General features: G+C 37.1%; 1 protein-coding gene and 1 long non-coding RNA gene across 2 annotated transcripts; both read left to right on the top strand.

Moving 5' to 3' along the window:
• The first annotated feature begins 8,146 nt into the window (after window positions 1–8,146).
• Window positions 8,147–9,521, top strand: LOC110902137. Its single transcript, XR_002571032.2, has 2 exons — window positions 8,147–8,501; window positions 8,606–9,521. It is a non-coding gene; the product is annotated as an uncharacterized LOC110902137 (long non-coding RNA).
• A 1,906-nt stretch (window positions 9,522–11,427) lies between these two features.
• On the top strand, window positions 11,428–18,583 carry LOC110910854 (magnesium transporter MRS2-1). The gene is made up of 10 exons (XM_022155437.2): window positions 11,428–11,844; window positions 11,963–12,035; window positions 12,127–12,168; window positions 12,285–12,356; window positions 13,888–14,008; window positions 14,074–14,517; window positions 15,336–15,464; window positions 16,462–16,806; window positions 17,449–17,496; window positions 18,217–18,583. The coding sequence occupies exons 5-10, from the start codon at window positions 13,901–13,903 to the stop codon at window positions 18,445–18,447; spliced, it is 1,305 nt and encodes a 434-aa protein (XP_022011129.1). The 5' UTR covers window positions 11,428–11,844; window positions 11,963–12,035; window positions 12,127–12,168; window positions 12,285–12,356; window positions 13,888–13,900; the 3' UTR covers window positions 18,448–18,583.
• Window positions 18,584–19,902: the final 1,319 nt, after the last annotated feature.

Below are 19,902 nucleotides of genomic sequence, written 5' to 3'. Positions count from 1 at the left end.
GGCATGCGGCGATACGCATAAGTGTCGTAAGGGCATGTGAATGTCGTTTTATCTTGATCCTCCGGGGCGATGGGGATCTGAAAATAACCCGAAAATCCATCGAGAAAACAATAGAATTGTTGACCCGCTAGACGCTCCAACATTTGGTCAATGAATGGTAAGGGGAAGTGGTCTTTCCGGGTGGCGTCGTTTAACTTTCGATAATCTATGCATACACGCCAACCGGTAACGGTACGGGAAGGGATTAACTCGTTCTTTTCATTCATGATCACTGTCATCCCACCCTTTTTTGGGACGACTTGGGTCGGGCTAACCCATGGTGAATCGGAAATGGGGTAAATTACCCCGGCATCTAACAACTTGAGAACCTCTTTCTTAACAACCTCTTGCATGTTCGGATTAAGGCGCCTTTGAGGTTGCACCACCGGCTTATAGTCATCTTCCATGAGTATTCGGTGGGTGCAATAGGCGGGGCTTATGCCCTTGATATCCGAAAGGCGCCATGCAATAGCTTCCCTATTCACTCTCAACACCTCTAACAACCTACCCTTCTCTCCCTCCTCTAACTTAGATGAAATAATGACGGGATTCTCGGAACCCTCACCTAAGAAAGCATACTCTAAGTGGGGTGGGAGGACCTTGAGTTCTAAAGGGGCGGGTTTCTCTATAGGAGTACTTTCACTCTCACTCTTAATTTCACTCAATTCTAGCACTTCGGGAACCCACTCGTCCTCGTCTACCTCTTTACTCTCACTAACAATCTCCTCTACCTTCTCAACTACCTCCTCTAGCCTACTCTCGACTAGGTCGGCTCCACTAATATAGTCAAAGCAATGGTCAACACAAGATAAGAAAGACTCTATGAAATAGACCGAGTGACAAGGACTACTAAGATCGTCGGAACCACTAGGGTGTTCCATGGAGCGTGCTATCTCGAAAGTCACCCTCTCCTCGCCGACTTGAAGTGTGATTTTCCCGTCGAAGACATCGATGATGGCCTTAGCGGTACACAAGAATGGGCGTCCTAGAATGATGGGAACCTTTTCGTCGGCTTCCATATCAAGAACGACAAAGTCTACGGGGAAGACGAACTTATCCACTTTGACTAGAAGGTTTTCAATAATGCCTCGTGGATACTTAACGGACCTATCGGCTAGCGACAAAGACATGCGTGTAGGTGACAACTCTCCTAGACCTAACCTCTCATACAAAGAGTATGGCATTAGGTTTATACTCGCTCCTAGGTCGGCTAGGGCCCTACACTCGGTATCACTCCCAAACAAGCACGGGATGGTAAAAAGGCCCGGATCCGTCAATTTTTCCGGAACCTTGTTCAACACTACGGCGGAACATCCTCCACTAAGGGGGATGTTAGAAACCTCTCCTAACCTATCCTTGCGTTTTAGAAGGTCTTTTAGGAATTTTGCATATTTCGGCATTGATTGAAGAGCTTCTATAAAAGGAAGGTTGATCCTAAGCTGCTTAAAGATCTCTAAAAATTTTCCGTACTCTTTGGAATAAGTTTGATTTTTAAGGCGGGAAGGAAACGGAGCACGAGAAGTATCAACATTGGGTGAAGGAACAACCTGAACGGGTTTCTTTCCTACACTCTTCTCACTCGAAGGCCCCCCGGTGTGTGCGGTACTTTCTGGGATTAACCTAGGTTGCACTTTACCGGGCGCCTCCATTTCAATCTCCTCATCTACGGGGTCCTCATCTTCTATCTCAACACTCTCGGGTCTCACTACCTCTCCTAAGGTCCCACCACTACGGGTCGAAATTGCCTTCAAAGAGCCAGATGGGTTGGGCCTTGTGTTGCCCGAAAATTGGTCCTACCACTACGGGTCGAAATTGCCTTCAAAGAGCCAGATGGGTTGGGCCTTGTGTTGCCCGAAAATTGACCGGGAGGTCGTTCTTGCAACTGGCGTGCAATATCCCCAACTTGTCTTTGAAGGTCTAAGAAGCTTGAATGATTATTCTTTAGGAGCGTAGCATGGTCCTCTAAGGTACGTTGGGTAGCCTGATCCTTAACCAATAATTGGGAAAGAAGGTCCTCTATCCTAGACAAACTACCACCTGACCCCTCACTCTTAGGTTGAACCTCTTGGTTTGACCCCTCACCTCTAAACTGCCCCCCTGAACCTGAACTAGCAAATTGACCTGTTTGACCCGACCCCCCACTAGAATAAAAACCTGGCCCCCTACTTTGGTATTGACCTGACGGAAAACCAGGGGGGTTACCTGAGGAGCGATAATTATTAGCACGCCAATTAGAGTTACTATTGTTAAACGGGTTAGTTGGACCCCTATTTTGACCTGCTAAATACTCGACCTGCTCTAGGGTGATGGTTGGGCAATCTATGGTGTCATGTCCCCCTCTACAAACCTCGCATCTATCTACCTTCTTCTTAATTTCTAGCAACTCTTTGGTGATATAGTCAAGCTGAGATATTACCTTTGAGTCTGAAACGACTTGATTCACTCCTCGAGAGGATGAGGAGGTAACCACAGGATTGGAATTCCTGCCGGTAGCACTATGATCTATATCAGCATGAGCGAAGCTCTCAAAGAGGTCGTTGCAGTCAGCCACAGTTTTCTTTCCCATTAGGTGGCCTCCTGCGGATGTGTCGAATCGGGCCTTGCACTCAGGGGTAAGACCATTATAAAATTTTTCTACTAAGGCCCAATCCGACAGTCCATGTTGGGAACAACGCGAGAGCAATGTTTGAAACCTCTCCCATGCTAAGTGATAAGGTTCGTCAGGCTCCATTCTGAAGGAATGGATCTGATCTCGAAGGCGGGAGGCCTTCGCAGGTGGGAAATACTTAGCAAGGAAGGCATCTCTAAGTCCAGCCCAAGTGGTGTAAGTACCTGCCGGCTGCGAATCAAGCCAGGTGGCTGCGCGGCCAGCAAGCGAAAAGGGGAAGACTTGGAGATAGCGGGCATCAAGATTCACACCTTCGATACCGAAGGTGCTACACAGACGGGTGAGACGGTTGATATGTGCTGGCGCGTCTTCATCATCACGACCGTGAAACTGACAAGAGTTGTTAATGGCAGTCATGATGTATGAAGGAATTTGCCAAGACTTATCATTGGTGATTTCAGGGAGGGTGATGGGTGAGTTTGCGGTAAAACCCGCGGTGGAACGCTGGTGGACAGTTTGGTTTTCGGCCATTTGGTGAACTGGTGGTGGACTAGGGTGACGGGAGGGTGGTGGGGAATTGTGGGGTGATGACTTAGGGGTAAAGTCGAAGTTCGGTAGTTTAGATGGAAGTGTAGAGTCAGAAAGGGCTGAAGATGAAGTTGGGGGTTTTCGAACCTGAGGGATTGGTGTGGAGACGGAAGACTTGTCAATTGGTGGCTTCACTGGTCCCTGCGAACGCGTGTGGGGCATGAACTGCAAAACCAAGAATAAAACAAGTAAGTCAACTCCAATAAAAGACTCAAAGAAATACGAAAAAGACACTAAAAGTACTTTGACTCCTACGACTCACAAACACACAAAAAGCACGTAACGATATCAGTTGAAATCCAAACAAAGCAGTTAACGCAATTGCCAAGAGTCCCCGGCAACGGCGCCAAAAACTTGATGTGGAAAAAGTAGTTCAACTAAATAAACTAAATTACCCTAAATTAAGACTCAAGTAATAAAAATCTAGACTCTTTAACCTGACTAAACTACTCACCGGCAAGTGTACCGGTCGACTCTAGCACAGAAAGGTAAGTCCGGATGTCGAACCCACAAGGACTCTATGAATTACGTTAACTACTAAACTTAGACTAGACACTGACACGACTAAACAAATATTGTGTTTGGGGGGGGGGTTTACTAAAATCCTACAATTATGATTAAATTGAAATTAACTAAAACACGAACGAAAACTAAGGTTTTGTTTCAGATGAGATTAAGGGCTACCTAGACTTGAATCCAGTTTGACTACGAATGGACTTCTAACGGTTTTATTGTTGTATGGGGCCGGGATCGTTAAATACTAAACCTTAAGGTATTTCAATGCTAAGACTTCCCGACCCTTCTCAGGAAGAAACCTAGGAAACCCTACAAGGCTGTTATGATTACCGACTGTTAGATTTCCTCTCAGTCCTCTAACGATTCTAAAAGTGCCCTAATATGACTATCTACCTCTCAGCGCGATAATCTAAGGCAATTCTAGGTTCTGACTTGGTTTACTAGACACATCTGCAATTAGGGAACTAACTTCGACTTCTCTCAAAATCTAAATTAGCTATATACTGCACCGCGACCTAATAACTAACCCGAGCCTCTCAGCGACAAGTTAAGCAGAATATTTACTTCTAATTGTATTTTAATTACTGTTTCTAAGGCTATCGGCCGATTTACCCAAAGATCACCCGAACCCGCAAGGATGCAAATAATCAACACAGATCTATTATGTGATAAAGACCGTCACTAAAATCTATGTGAAACAGCAAACAATCCACAATCAGAAGTAAATACGCACACGCACCAAATCAGAAAATCTAGAACACTTTACTTTCAAAGTCAATCCATAATCAAACAATCAAAACCGTTAAAAGATCCAAACATAAATTAAACCTTCATCAAATCTAGGTAGTATCTAAGTTTAGCCAAGAAACATGTTGTTCAAATCAAACAAAACAAGTTCAAAACAAGAATTCATCAATAAGTATTGAAAACGCGAAAATAAGGAACACCGGGAGATAAAACCCGAAAGATCTTCACTCTCACGATCCAAGCTTCAACCGGATGATTCCCGTTAGCCAAAATACTCCGAAAAGCTCAAAATCTCCTCTGAAATTCGTCCTAGGGTTTCTTGATTCGCAATTAGGGTTTTTCAGTTAAGTTTTTTGGTAATTTAAGTCAAACCCTAAACCAGAAGTCAAAATCAGTCAAACAGGGACCCTCGCGTGGCGCGAGGGTGGCTAGGCGTCACGCGGTGCCTCTAAACTCAATTTCTTGATTTTTTTAATTCTTTTCCGAATTCCAGCTTCTCCGACGCGCTTACGAATCCCGTTTCTCTTCCGAACTGCTCGTTTTTACTCGTTTTTCAACACTTTAAGCTACGGGACCTGAAATCAAAGCTTAACGTCAGCAGTATCATAGTTCTAACCTAAAACAGACTCAAAACGACTGAAAACTGACCAAAATATACACTATAAACATATGTACTTTTCAGTACATCACAAGGTAACTCTAATTTTCTACATGATGCGGAATTTAAGTGTATGATCCAAAAGTGACAAAATACATATTATATATATATTGTATTAGCAACTTAAGAAACTTTCCATTTCCGCTTTCTAACAATGATTCTGAAGCCAAGCAGGACTGGCTTATAGTTAGTCCGATCAGAGAAACACTCCCAAGTGTTGAGATCCTTTATTACGGCCAATGTTTCAGCCCTACAAATCTCAGTTTGAGAGAGATTAGTGAAGAGGTGACCTTTTTTTATGTAATTTTACAATACCAATGCATCAAATTATACGATTTTAGAGTTGCATGCATGCATGAGTGTATTTTTATTTTGTTGATTTTATTATATAATTGAAACCCTCCACTTGATGTATCACATTTTAGTTTTCTAAAAAAGCTTTTGTAGCCAAGCAGGACCAACACATCAGCCCGATTAAGAAAGAACAAAAGGTTTGTTCTACTTTAACAATACTGGAAAATGTTTGTTTTACTTTTAACACTACGGGTAAAAGTTAGACATGCTGAATATTTATATTTCTTTTCATAAGTTTCAGACTAACATTAGTAGGAACAAAGTGGGGCAACAAGGGAAGTTGGGGTTGCAACTGCCCTTTAGCATATCTATATAATACGCGAATAGTGTCTTAAAAAATATTTTTTCTCAACAGAACTTGCGGAGCACTTCAACTTATAGAAATGAAGTACATTTTCGAAGTTGACGATTACGAAAGCCAAGGTAAGATAAACTAAACAGTAGAGATGGAGACGTACATGTTTCATTGTTGTAATATAGTTATGCTTTTTTTTCATCTCATCCGAGTGACATGGAACAAAAGTAGCAAAGGATAAGTGGAAATGGATACATTTACATGGAGCAAAAGTAGATCCGAATGAAACCACAAACTAACTTGCCAAGGTAATTTATTTTATTAAATATTCTACTAACCTACTTCATTAAATGTAATCAACAATGAATTTTGTTTTCTTGTAGGATATGTATTTTTATGTTTATTTTATTTTTTAGAAAGACAGTCTCATAGTTGAAAATTAGTTTTTTGTCGGGATTAACATCAACATATAAACTTGACTAGGTAAATGACCCTATTACTTATTGTTTAATTTATATTATTAAGTAGTAATCAATTCTTTTACTTTTTTTGGTTTCCATGTAAGATAAACAGGTTAAATCCACTGCACGATGAGCAACAGGCAAAGTTTATCTTTCATATATATAAAGACACACTGTGACAGGGCTGAGATATCGACAATATTGATAATTTTGCATAATTTTTTAATCATTCCATTTTTTGTCTTTCATGCAAGATGATCGAGATTCTAAATACTAAGAATGCTGACATGATGGTAGAGTTATGTTTACTTAACTGGTCCTTCTTAACCGAGTTAGTTATTTAGAGGTTGCTAGAAGCATACCTACTACACCCACTTTCTCCTAAATTAGTTGAGTTAGTGGTATATGCAAGTAAAGAACAATTTTATCAAGAAAATTCAAAAACCTTCAAAAGTAAATAACTTTTTTAAAAGACTCGCTCTATCTACATGTTTTCTAATGTAATAACAAAAAAATTAAAAGTTATATGTATACTTAATAGTCTTACATAAAAGTTGCACTAATAAAAAAAAGTATACTTAATACCAAAACGGCTTGCGAGTCAATCTGCAACTCCAAATTCTTCAACTTTATATCATAATCACCCACTAAATTCACATCTGATTCCATTTTTATTTCCATGCAGGGTTGGCATTGCTCAACGGCCTAGGTTTTGGTAAGATTAGAAAACCAATCATTTGAGTAAATTCAGGAGCACATTTGTCCTTTTTACAACTCATCCTATATTTGCCATGTATTTAAATACCCTCGCATAAAGACTTTTGAGAATGCTTCACCAAGGGTGAACTTATCTTGGCACGGTGGGACATATTATCACATAAGAACATTTAAACCATGCCACATGTTGCCCCCTTGCTACCATATATTAGTGTTGATACTTTGACAAATGGGCACCATACATCAAGTCAACAAGTCAAAAAAGGTCATCTTTGAGGTTAAAGAGGACGATCCAAAAGCCGAAAAAATTGAGGGAGTAAACCATGTTTGACTGTTACAAAACTTTCCCACATTGTTGCCTACCGTTTACTTTTGCATTAAAATGACATCATTTCATGTTTTGTCACTCTATCACTTTTATTTTATATTGTTGTGTGGTTGCACACTATTCACGTTCGTTTTCCTTTTATAAATTAAAAATGGTGCTTTTGTTTATAATGGTGTTTAGACTTGTGTCCACTTAATGTGGGTGTTTGGGTTTGCTTATTTTGAGCTCATTTTTGTAGTGTTTAGATAATGGGTTTTGAGAATGAGTTTTAGTGGTTTGAAAAGAAGAAAAGGAAAAGTTACACGGTTGCAACCTTTTCAAAAAAGGATATGGAAAAGAAAAAAAGGAGAAGCGTTCCCGAACACCGTCAATATATATTAGCTTTGATTGTTATATCTAACCTGTTTAATAAACAGTTTATGCTTAGCTTGATTTGTTTAATTAAATGAATTGTATCGGGGTTGACCTTTTTAAACTTTAACCCCTCTAATTAAACACCCTCACCCACCAATCCGTTTAGTTACATAGGCCGACCCTCTAACCCGGTAATGACATGTTTAACTCATTTTTTTAGTCCCAGCCAACTCAATTAACACGTTTACAACTTGACACATTTGGATAAATCAGTTAAATGGGTCGTGTTTGGGTTACATGATTTTAAGTGTGTGCGAGTTAGGGGCTGTTTGTTTTTGCTTAAAACATCTGCAAAGATCATATGTCTGTAGACGGGCAGACATAAGACCTTGAAGATTGTTTGTTTTTTTTTAAATAAAAGATCTGAAAAATGCTTATATCAGCTTCGAAAAAAAGTCACTACCTACCATCTTCACAAACCTCTTCAGATCTTCAAAACGTATCACTCTCCAAATTATCTTTCTCCTCTCTCTCTCTCTCTCTCTCTCTCTCTCTCCCTCTTTAAAACCCAGCACCGCCACCATCTCCACCTCCACCTTCAACCCACCTCCACCGTCACCTTCAACCCACCTCCACCTCCACCTTCAACCCACCTCCACCGTCATCTTCCTCTTCTCTCTCTTTCTCCCTGTTTAGGGATTATTATTAACAACACTTGTATAGTGACAGGCAGCCTGCCAGATTTATCGGAACGGTGATGAAACCGGCTACGGTTGCCGCAACGGTGGACATGTCCATCGGCCAGATATTTTCCCCAAGTCGTTGAATATCTACAGGTAATTTTCCCCAATTTTATTCTTCGATATTATTCACGGAGTATTTAAATTCCCAACAATCACCTCTAAATTCCATGTCTTCCTACTAATCTGAAACCCATTAGCGTCAAAGAGAAATAATTTTTGAATCATAGAAGATGGTGAGACCGTATGCACTTTAAGGGGCGAAAGAGGAAGAAGAACAAAACAGAAAGATCCTTATGTTGAGTGGTGTCTTGTGTTTAGAAAAAAACAACACGGAAGTGTGCACTAGTGGAGGTGAGATATTTTTATTTAATTTTGTGATCACACGTTTGGAGCGGCAAATTTATTTGGGTTGTATTTTGATCATATGTAGCAACTGATATGAGTGGATATTGAAGTTCTTATCTTTTTTCTGGCCAGATTCGTTTTTTTTTTTTCGACGGGTTTGAGTGGTGGTGCTGGTGGTTTGGGCAGTGTAGTGGTGGTGGAGGTGGTGGTTGTATTATGGTTTTTTTTTTTTTTTATGTAACTTGAATGTTAAATGACTTTTATCAACTGTGATAAGTATGGATAGTTAAATAATTTTCAGCTTATACAGACGATATCCAGTTTATAAAACAAACAGTATTATATTTTCAGCTTGCAGATCTTCAGACCACATCTTCAGTTGCAGACATAAAATCAGCTGAAATCAGACTGCAGACAGTTTTTGTCTGCAAAAACAAACAGCACCTTAGTGTTAATGTTTTTAACATGAATAAATGTACCGGTCTGACAACCCATAACTGTGAAACACGTCAACCCATCAACACGGCACGATTTAGACCATCAACCAACATGTGCGGATGTTGAACCGCTTTCTACAATACACTGTGTCCACTATCCATTCTCTATTCTCTAGGCCCATTTAGATGTTGATGTTTGTGGCTCTCTCTATCAAAAAGTCAGGTACTTTTTTAGTAGGTCAAACCGGTTGGGTCCGGTTGAAAGAATCTGGCCCATGACAATGTCATGTAATGTAACTTATTCTCCAAAACATTAATTGGTTGACATGAATATCTTTGTTTTCTTTAATGGTTCATTAAATACCTCTATTTAAAATTTAAAAATAAATATAGAGAATTAGTGAAGACCACTAACTTTTATATATGTTGATAGCTTAGAACGGGCCCATACGGGCTAGCACCATCCACAACTATTGTCTGACATTATCACACAGTGGTTGAAAGGTCGTCGCCAATACCACCATCAATTTATCCGGTTAAAAAAACGACCAGTAAAGACGGTTTGTTCAATAACCCGTTCGATCATATAACACTGATTTTCTCTCAAAGATATTGGGTAAAACAATAAATTTATATATCGGAATATACCTTTGTATTTAAATAGTTAAGGATCAATAAATAGTTGCTACTTTTATAGAAAACATTTTTGTTTTTTTGTTACTTGTCTATAGAAAATAACTTAGATCCGATCAACCCTAATAATTTAGATCCACGACTTTTTTTTGAACGGCATGATCCACAATTAATAATTTTCTTTTTTAGAAAAACATTGCAAAATGGCATGAGCCCTCAAAATGAATATATTTATGGTAATTGATGATCGTATATATTTGTTTTAATTGGTGATTTAACTAAAATAATTTATCATAACACTTGTTGTTCTCTCGTAAATTTGACATTATATTATAATAAATTAAAACATAAATATGTGTCAAAAACATACACTTTTACTACGAAACTAAGTTTACCTATAGATAATCATAATTACATAGGTATAATCATATGATCCGGCTCAACCGATTTTAACGAAAATTGTGAATCAAAACATTAACTATGGTTTCGAGAAATGACTCCCTGATTTACGAGGTTAGTGGTTTAACTTCAATTTTGACGATATAAACAAAAAATATTTTTTTTTCTAAATAACTAGTTTGTATCAAAAACTTAAAACGACAATGATATTTAATGCTTATAAGACATACATAATTACATATTTCAAAATGAAGAAAATATATATAATAAAGTATAAACAATCGATTCCGTTTACACACTCAATTCTAAATTTCAAACAACTACAAAACCAAACCCATTCAGATCTTAAATCGACCGACTTACTACAAAATGAAAAATATATATATAAATATAGATAAATAATAAAGTATAAACAACTGATTCCGTTTACACGCTCAATTCTAAATTTTAAACAACTACAAAATCACACCCATTTAGATCTCATATCGACCGACTTACTAAAATAAAATAAACTACAAAACCAAACCCATTCAGATCTCAAATCGACCGACTTGCTACAGAATGAAAAATATATATATATAAACATAAAGGCAAATTGGAAAATAATAATCCTATCTTTCTGAAATTGGCCGATAATAATCCCAAATCAGTTATTAGCCAATAATAATCCCACCTCATCCATTTTTTTTGTAAAATAGTCTGCCGTTAAAATAGCTTAACGGAGTTAAGTGTTTTTCCGAATTACAAACCGATGTTTTAGGGCTTTTGATCAGAACGAGGATACGAGTCGACTGATGTAAAACTTACCTCGAAATACTGCCCTCAACCCACGAAAACGGTGCTTCAATTCGGGTGTTTAACTTCCAATTAACAAAATTCAAGCCGTTTTGAACACAATTTCGAGGTAAGTTTTACATCAATCGACTCGTATCCTCGTTCTGATCAAAAGCCCTAAAACATCGGTTTGTAATTCGGAAAAACACTTAACTCCGTTAAGCTTATTTTAACGGCAGACTATTTTACAAAAAAAGTGGACGATGTCGGATTATTATTGGCTAATAACTGACTTGGGATTATTATCGGCCAATTTTAGAAGTATGAGATTATTATTTTCCAATTTGACAAATATAAATAAATAATAAAGTATAAACAACTGATTCGGTTTACACGCTCAATTCTAAATTTTAAACAACTACAAAACTACACCCATTTAGATCTCATATCGACTAACTTGCTAAAACAAAATAAAATTAGATTATTTGTATGTGTTTACATAATTATAGCCTCTTCATTCATGTGTGACTAGTTAGTTGTTGTGCATACGACGTCGTTTAACAGCCTCCAGCAGCACACGCAATCACGCATCCTATCATTAGCAAAATCCGGAGGGTACAATCTGTTTGGTTATCGTTCCAAATCAATTGCTTTTCATCTTTCAACAACAACAATGCCTTTCTTCAACACATATAGATAACATATACATACACAACCTATGTATCTATACCTGTATTTATATTCATAGGCGGCAACACGCCTCTCTATAACTTCTATCTCATCTCATTGATTATTATTGCTTCCAGTAGAAGACAGATAACATTCAATTCTGGACAATTCATGCATCTGTAAGTCCATTCGTACTGATTTTTTAGTATTTTTTTTAGTATATGTATGTATATCCTTCATTCGTTATCAATCCGATTCGATCAATTGATTCTGCTACTTCGTTTGTTCCGTTTTCAGGCTGTTTGATCATCGATAACTGTTTTATCTGCGATTTTTGACTACTGAAACCCTAATTTGTTCATCGGAGGACGTAAGTGACATTTTCTGGTTTTTAGTTTGATTATTAGGTTTGAATAATTGAATCTGAGTTGATTTGTTGTGTTTTGATTGATTGAGATCAGATGATTGAAGATAACATTTGATTTGATACGATACATGCATCTGTAAGTCTATCCGTACTGATTGTTTGATGTTTTAGGGTTTATGCCTGTATATGTTTCATTTGTTGTTTGTTTGAATCGGTTTATTGATTCGGCTACTTCGTTTGTTCTGTTTGCAGGTTGCTTGATCCTGAGAACTGTTTTGATTGCGATTTTTGTTGACTGAAACCCTAGTTTGTTCATCGGAGGAAGTAAGTGACGTTTTTCCGGTCTTTAGTTTGATTATTAGTTGTTATTAGGTTAATAGGTTTCTATTGGAGTTGATTTGGTGTATTTTGATTGATTGTGATCAGATGATGGAAGATATAGTTTTCATGAAATTTTAGGTGAATTTGAAACTGAACTTATGAAGAATTGTTTGTTGTGATCCGAATATGTTTTACATGTTTTTTGGATTTTATGTTTGTGGTTGTTGCTTAAAGTGTCATTTTCTCTTATCTGCATTTAAAGCTTGCAAATGATACGTTCTGTGGGTAGATAGAATTATTATGAAATTTTAGGTTGATTTAGAATTGAATATAAGAATATATGAAGAATCGTTTGTTGCGATATGAAACTGTTTTACATGTGTTTTGGATTTTCTGTTGGTGATTGTTGCTTAAAGTGTCATGTCTCGTATCTGCATTCAAAGCTTGCAAACGGTATATTGAGTGACTAGATAGAATTTTCATGAAAGTTTGGGTTGATTTAAAATTAGATATATGGAATATATATGAAGAATCATTATATGAAAATGTTTTACAGGTTTTTTGGATTTTTTTGTTGGTGATTGTTTGCTTAAAATGTCATTTTCTCTTATCTGCATTTATAGCTTGCAAATCATACATTGAAGTGACGATATTGAGTTTCCATGAAACTTTGGGTTGATTTAAAGTAGAATATATGAAGAATTGTTTGTTGTAATATGAAAATGTTTTACATGTTTTTTTGGATTTTTTGTTGGTGAATGTTGCTTAAAGTGTCACTTTCTCTTATCTGCATTTAAAGCTTGCAAATGATACATTGAGTGGCTAGATAGATTTTTCATGAAACTTTAGGTTTATTGAAAATTGAATGTATGAAAATGCTTTACATGTTTTCTTGGGGGGGGGGGGGGGGGATTAGTGCACGGTCCTCCCAACCGCCGGAGTGATCTCACTCCGGGAGCCGCTACCCGACCAAGCTAGCTCCGCGGTGACTTCCCCATGCCGAGTTCTTACCCTGGGCGACATATGCCACTCCCAAGACTCGAACCCGGTACCTCTGGGAAGAGGTGGGTGTCGGTGGCCAACTGGGCTACCCCAGTTGGTTACTTTACATGTTTTCTGGATTTTTTGTTGGTGAATGTTTCTTAATATTAGACAAAGTACTATAGTATATTAGTATAGGGACCAGATGTGTCTCTTATCTGCATTTAAAGCTTGCAAATGACACATTGAGTAACTAGATGACCATGTTGTTGCAAATATCGGTAGATCTTTTGGCGATTTTTTACTGTTGATTACAGTTTGTTTTAGGTGGATGTGACCCTTGGATTTCAAATTGGGACAATATTGCCTGCTATGTCAATAATCATAACTAGATACTTATACAACACTGCTAAGTATTTGGATTGCTTATTTAAACAACTTATCTGTTTCTCGTGTGGATGAAGAATCGTGCTTTATTTGCTTATTTTGGGTGAAATAAGTTGATTTTAATAAGTAGTTTGAGATTTACGAACTAGCATTCATGTTTCTGCAGTTAGAACTCTGTTATGGCAGACCTAAAAGAACGCTTGCTACCACCAAAACCGGCCTCAGCTACGAACCTTAGAGATACATCTTATAGGCCATCTGCATCTGGCCGCCAACCGTTTCAAGGGGTAAAGGTTTACGATAAAATTAAAAAAATACAATAATATCGCCTCTAAAAGTTACGATATTGCAGGTTGATGTTCTAGGGCTCAAAAAACGTGGTCAAGGTCTTCGTTCATGGATTCGTGTTGACGCTGCAACTGGTGAATCCCAAATTATCGAGGTTGATAAATTCACGATAATGCGTCGCTGTGATCTTCCTGCACGAGATCTTCGCCTGCTTGATCCGTTATTTGTTTATCCGTCAACAATATTGGGAAGAGAGAAGGCTATTGTTGTAAACTTGGAGCAAATTCGGTGCATTATAACAGCTGATGAAGTGTTACTTTTGAATTCTCTTGATAGTTATGTATTGCAGTATGTGGTGGAGTTGCAACGGCGGTTGAAGGCGGCAGGGGGTGGTGAGGTTTGGCGGTCAGAAGGGGGTGAGTTGAAAACGTCCCCTGATTACTTGCCGTTTGAGTTTAGGGCTCTTGAAGTTGCTCTTGAGGCCGCTTGTACATTTTTGGATACACAGGTTTGTTTATAACCAATAATTCTTTATTAGCGAGTGTTTGTGTTTCTCAAAGAAAAGTTTATACGCTTATCTGTTTATTTTAGGCTGTTTTCAACCTAAGCACTTAATGCGGTAAAAAGTTAGATATCGGTCGAGGACCGATATTTGAGATATAGGTTATCACTGTGGGATATTGGTAATTTTAATATCATGTAGAATTTATATATATAGCAATTTAACACTAACAATTCAGTATCCTTTCCTACCATTAGCATATTAACCTTTTGCAACTTGCAAAACACTAATAATTGTAGCAAGTAGGAACTTATTAAGACTTATAACACTAACAATTAACAATTAAGACTTAAAACACTAATAGCAGCAATAAGAAGAAAGACGAATTGTAGAACTAGGAAGAAAGGTACTGATATCGGGAACATCGGTGATATATAGGTCAAATATCGCGACAATATCGGTACCGATATTTGACACCGATATTTTACATGGGGAGCGATAACCGATATGTCGGTGATCTATCACCGATTTAACTGCATAAGTTTCAACTATCAGTTTAAGATTGCCTATTTCAAACTAATTATTCTTGTGTGAACGTTGTATGATAATAGCATGTGCTGGAAGCTAAACATAATTAATCAAACTAAGAAGTTATTGCTATGTGAAAGATCATCAATGAAGGTTTGATTGATGCTGCATGATTATTCGTTTAAAAGAATCCGCTGAGTATATAATAGTTGTTCATACCATACAGGCATATTAAGTTTCCAATTTTATGGATTTTTAGTTAAATTTACATAATATTGTTTGTTTGAATTCATCAGGCAGCAGAATTGGAAATTGAAGCATATCCATTGCTAGATGAACTTACCTCAAAGATCAGTACTTTAAACTTGGAACGTGTTCGTAGACTGAAAAGCAGACTTGTTGCATTGACTCGAAGGGTTCAAAAGGTGCTATATTGTGTCTCTGTTCGACCCACTTGGCCCATTTTACCCATTATTATTATTAATTATTATTAATTATTATTAATTATTATTATTATTAATATAACAAAAGAGGATGTCTTAGGAATAGTGCCTAAGACACAACCTCTATTTTTTATTGTTTTTCTTTGGCAAATTTACGCAATGCCATCCACCCATGTTTTTTTTTTTGAGTATTCAACCCTTCAACGTTTAGCATCGTCACTTACACCCCCTCAGTTTTTTAAAAACTTCATAAAATGTCATTTTGACCCCCCCCCCCCCCTCGAGTTTTACGTGCTTATTTTTATGTACGTGGGTCAAATATAATACGTTTTCATGCTTATTTTTATGTATGTTTTTGGTTGGTCTATGTTTTGTTCGGAAATGAGTCGGGTCAAATATAATACATTTTCACTTGGCGGTATGAATTCGAGTTACTTTGCATTTCGACTCCGCTGCAACGCGTGGTACCATTCTTTAACGTAAAAAAAAACACTATTTTTTTACGTGCTTATTTTTAAGTACATTTCGTTATAAATCCAAGTTGGTTTACGTTTCGATGTAAATTTCCTCTGTAATGAGTCAGGTCAAATATAATACGTTTTCGTGCTTCTATTCATGTGTGTTTTCAGTTGGTCTACGTTTTGACGTAAGATTTGTATGAAAACAAGTCGGGTCAAATATTTGACAATATAAGTTCGAGTTACTTTAAGTTTTGACGCCGCCGCAACGCGCAGCGGGTTAAAATACTAGTTACTATAATAAGTTGATTTTTGAATAACACAATTTTGGAGGTTGTACGCATCAATAATACAATTTGGGCGACTTGCAAGGCGTTGACCTATTTGACATGTCTCTTTGACTTTTTTTTTGGGCCCATTTGACCTTTTATAAATACAACATAACAGTACAACACAACCCGTTCATAAGTAAACGGGTCAAAACTGTCACATCTAATTTCGACAATTATTTGTATACACAGGTAAGAGATGAAATAGAACAGTTAATGGATGATGATGGAGATATGGCTGAAATGTACCTAACTGAGAAGAAGAGCCGAATGGATTCATTATTCTACGGTGCAGAACAACACTCTGTTATGACGGGATACCGGTCAAACGACGGTCAACAATCCATTTCCGCTCCTGTTTCTCCAGTTTCTTCCGTTCCAGATAGTCGAAAACTTGAAAAAGCTTTCAGCATTGCAAAAAGTAGACACGATGGCATGAGTAGTTCTGCGAGTGCTACAGAAAACATTGAAGAACTTGAGATGCTTCTAGAAGCCTATTTTGTCGTCATTGATAGCAGTCTCAATAAGTTGACATCGGTAAATACTGAAAACCGAAAAAACCGATTTAACCGAACCGAAAAAAAAACGAACTAAAAGTTACAGTTAGGTTATGCTTTTGCATTTATGAAAACCGAAAAAGACCGAACCGAACAGAATGACCTAAAAATCATTTTTTTTAATGTTTGTTATATATATTGATTTAGGAATTATTAGTTTTATTCTTGAATGTTAAGTATTAAAATGGCAACATTAACATGTTTATTTATCTTTGAAATGATTTATCCATTGCCTACAAGAAATAACAAAATTTAACATAAAAATTAAATGATTTTCAAAGTCTTATAAAAGAAAATGTCTTAATAAAAACTTTGAAGAACATAAAAATAGATTAGAAGTCAGGTTTATGTGAACGATATTGATTAATAAAGGTTAAACATAATAACTTAAATGTAAACATCTAAAAAAGATTATTATATCTTGGATAATACTTTTTATTTATTTTGAATGTTATGTAATTTTGTTCCAAAAACCGAACTGTTGCTAAAACCGAAAAAACCAAAACCCAACGGTTTTCAATAACTGAAAACCGAACATTATGGGTCATTTTGTATGGGATCGGGTCACGTTTTATTTATTAGGTTGAAACTTTATTAACGACTTGCTTTTGTTTTGTAACAGCTGAAGGAATACATTGATGACACTGAAGACTTTATTAACATTCAGCTGGTATGGTTCTCTACTCTTCTATATGAAAAAAGACTATTTTACCCTCTTCAGATTTTAGCGAGATTGCGAAGGATAGTTGTATTGTAGTCTTGAGGGTTTTATAAGGGGCGTTTGGATGTGCATTTAAATTGACCATTTTACCCTCTTCAAATTTTAAGTTGTTTTCTAACCTGTTATGGATATAACATGAGCCGAACCGCCTCATTCAATGAGTAAATGTGTCAAAATAGGTAACTTTATTTATATAGATTAAAATGCTATTTTCGTCCATGAGGTTTGGCCAGTTTTGCGACTTTCATCCAAAGGTTTGTTTTTTCGCATTTGTGGATCCAAAAGGTTTGAAATCTTCCCATTTTCATCCCGCTCGTTGGCTCCATCGATTTTTATTCGTTAAGTCAGGGGTATTTTCGTCTTTTTTGTGAACTTAAAGGGCAATACGGTCTTGTACATTATGCTAAATGCTTGTAAATAAAGTTAAAAAGACTGAACTGCCCTTCAAGTTAACAAAAAAGACGAAAATGCTTCTGACTTAACAGAGAAAAATGGATGGAGTTAACGAGCCAAGGTGAAAATGGCAAGATTTCAAACCTTTTGAATCCAGATGCGGGAAAACAAACCTTTGGACGAAATTCGCAAAACTGGCCAAACCTCAAGGATGAAAACGGCATTTTACTCTAATTTATAGTTTACATTTGCTAAATGTGAATATTTGAACCGCAGGATAACGTGAGGAACCAGCTCATACAGTTCGAGCTGATACTGACAACAGCAACATTTGTTGTTGCGATCTTCGGAGTGGTGGCGGGAATATTTGGCATGAACTTTATGATTCCGTTATTTGATAGCCCGACAGCGTTTACATGGGTGCTGGTGATCACGGGGGTTACGGGAGCCATCATATTTAGTTCGTTTTTATGGTTTTTCAGATACAAAAGATTGATGCCATTGTAGAATCTTGTCACAATTACTATTTGCATCTTTTTTTAAAAAGAATTTAAAGTTAAACTAAAGCTCTCTTGTAATGAAAATTCTGCTTGATGAGCTTGCAATGCATTACCCTTTTTATCCATGGTGATAATTTCATCCACATGTTTATTATTTGATATGCTGATGTGTTTGGTTTTTTTTTTTTTTTTTAACCTATGGGATAAAGTATAACGCAACTTGTGTTAGATAGATGTAACGGCTCAAACCTGATTTTTCGGCTATAGGTAAGAGTGCTAAAATGAACCAAACCGAAGCAAGTTGGCTGGTTTGAAATCCTAACGGTTTGGTTTTGTTTGAAACTTGAAACAGGCGTGTAAGCCAAACCGATCCGTTTACGTGATTATATACAAGCTAATGATTTTGGTAGGGCTGTAAACGAACCGAATGAACACGACCAAGGCCTTGTTCGTGTTCGTTCGTTAAGGAAATAAATGTGTTCACGAACGGTTCATGAACACTTACCGAACGAGATTTTATGTTCGTGTTCGCTCATTAAGGAAATGAGCGTGTTCGCGAACGGTTCACGAACACAAACGAACACAAAGAAATTTGGCGAACGCGACGAAGGATAAAGATAGATGGCCCAGAGAGTAGCACTCGAACTTGAATCCCTTATTGTGGAACGGAGGTCAATCGTATTCGCCGATGTAAATAATGAGAAATGAAATGGAAATGATGCATAAACAAGGTGAAAGTGGGTTTCCTAGTTTAATCGTTAGGGTAATAAAATAAATAAAAGTTTAATAATATATAAAGTACAAATAAAATATAAGAAGTACAAAGATCTTCAATTAAAACAAAAACATACGAACATAAACGAACGCAAATCAACGAATGTTCACGAACACCTTACCGAACGTTCACGAACACAATCGAACGAACGAGACCTCTGTTCATGTTCGTTCATTTAACTAATCGAACGAAATTTCTTGTTCATGTTCGTTCGTTTATTAAACGAACGAACATAAACGAACTTACCGCTGAACTGTTCGCTGAACGTTCGGTTCGTTTACAGCCCTAAATTTTGGCAATAGCCCATGGCATTATAGCCTAGTGGCATCTTGGAGGTAAAATAAGGTTTTAGGACCATTAGGTCCTGGGTTCGATTCTCACAAAGGGGGGTTTTCCCAGATTTATTGGGTTTTCTTCTGAATTAGTGTATAGGCATTATAGCCTAGTGGAGGTGGATATGATCGGGTGGTTCTGCTGGTGGCACGATGATACTCCAGTGGTCCGTCAGTGATCCTAATTTGCCGTTCAAAAAAAATAATTTTGGCAATAAATTAAAATAAAATAAAATAAAATATTAGTTCAAATCGTTAAACAACCGGCTGGTTTGGTTGTCCCACACAATCCAACCAGTTGTCTATGTCATTCTCAAATAGTAGTTAGTGGTTGTATAATATATTTAAGACATTT

Source organism: Helianthus annuus, chromosome 2, assembly GCF_002127325.2.
Source record: "Helianthus annuus cultivar XRQ/B chromosome 2, HanXRQr2.0-SUNRISE, whole genome shotgun sequence".
In the NCBI taxonomy this organism is placed as follows: Eukaryota; Viridiplantae; Streptophyta; class Magnoliopsida; order Asterales; family Asteraceae; genus Helianthus; species Helianthus annuus.
The sequence above is the reverse complement of the archived record's forward strand: the minus strand, read 5'-3'. Positions and strand labels throughout refer to the sequence as shown.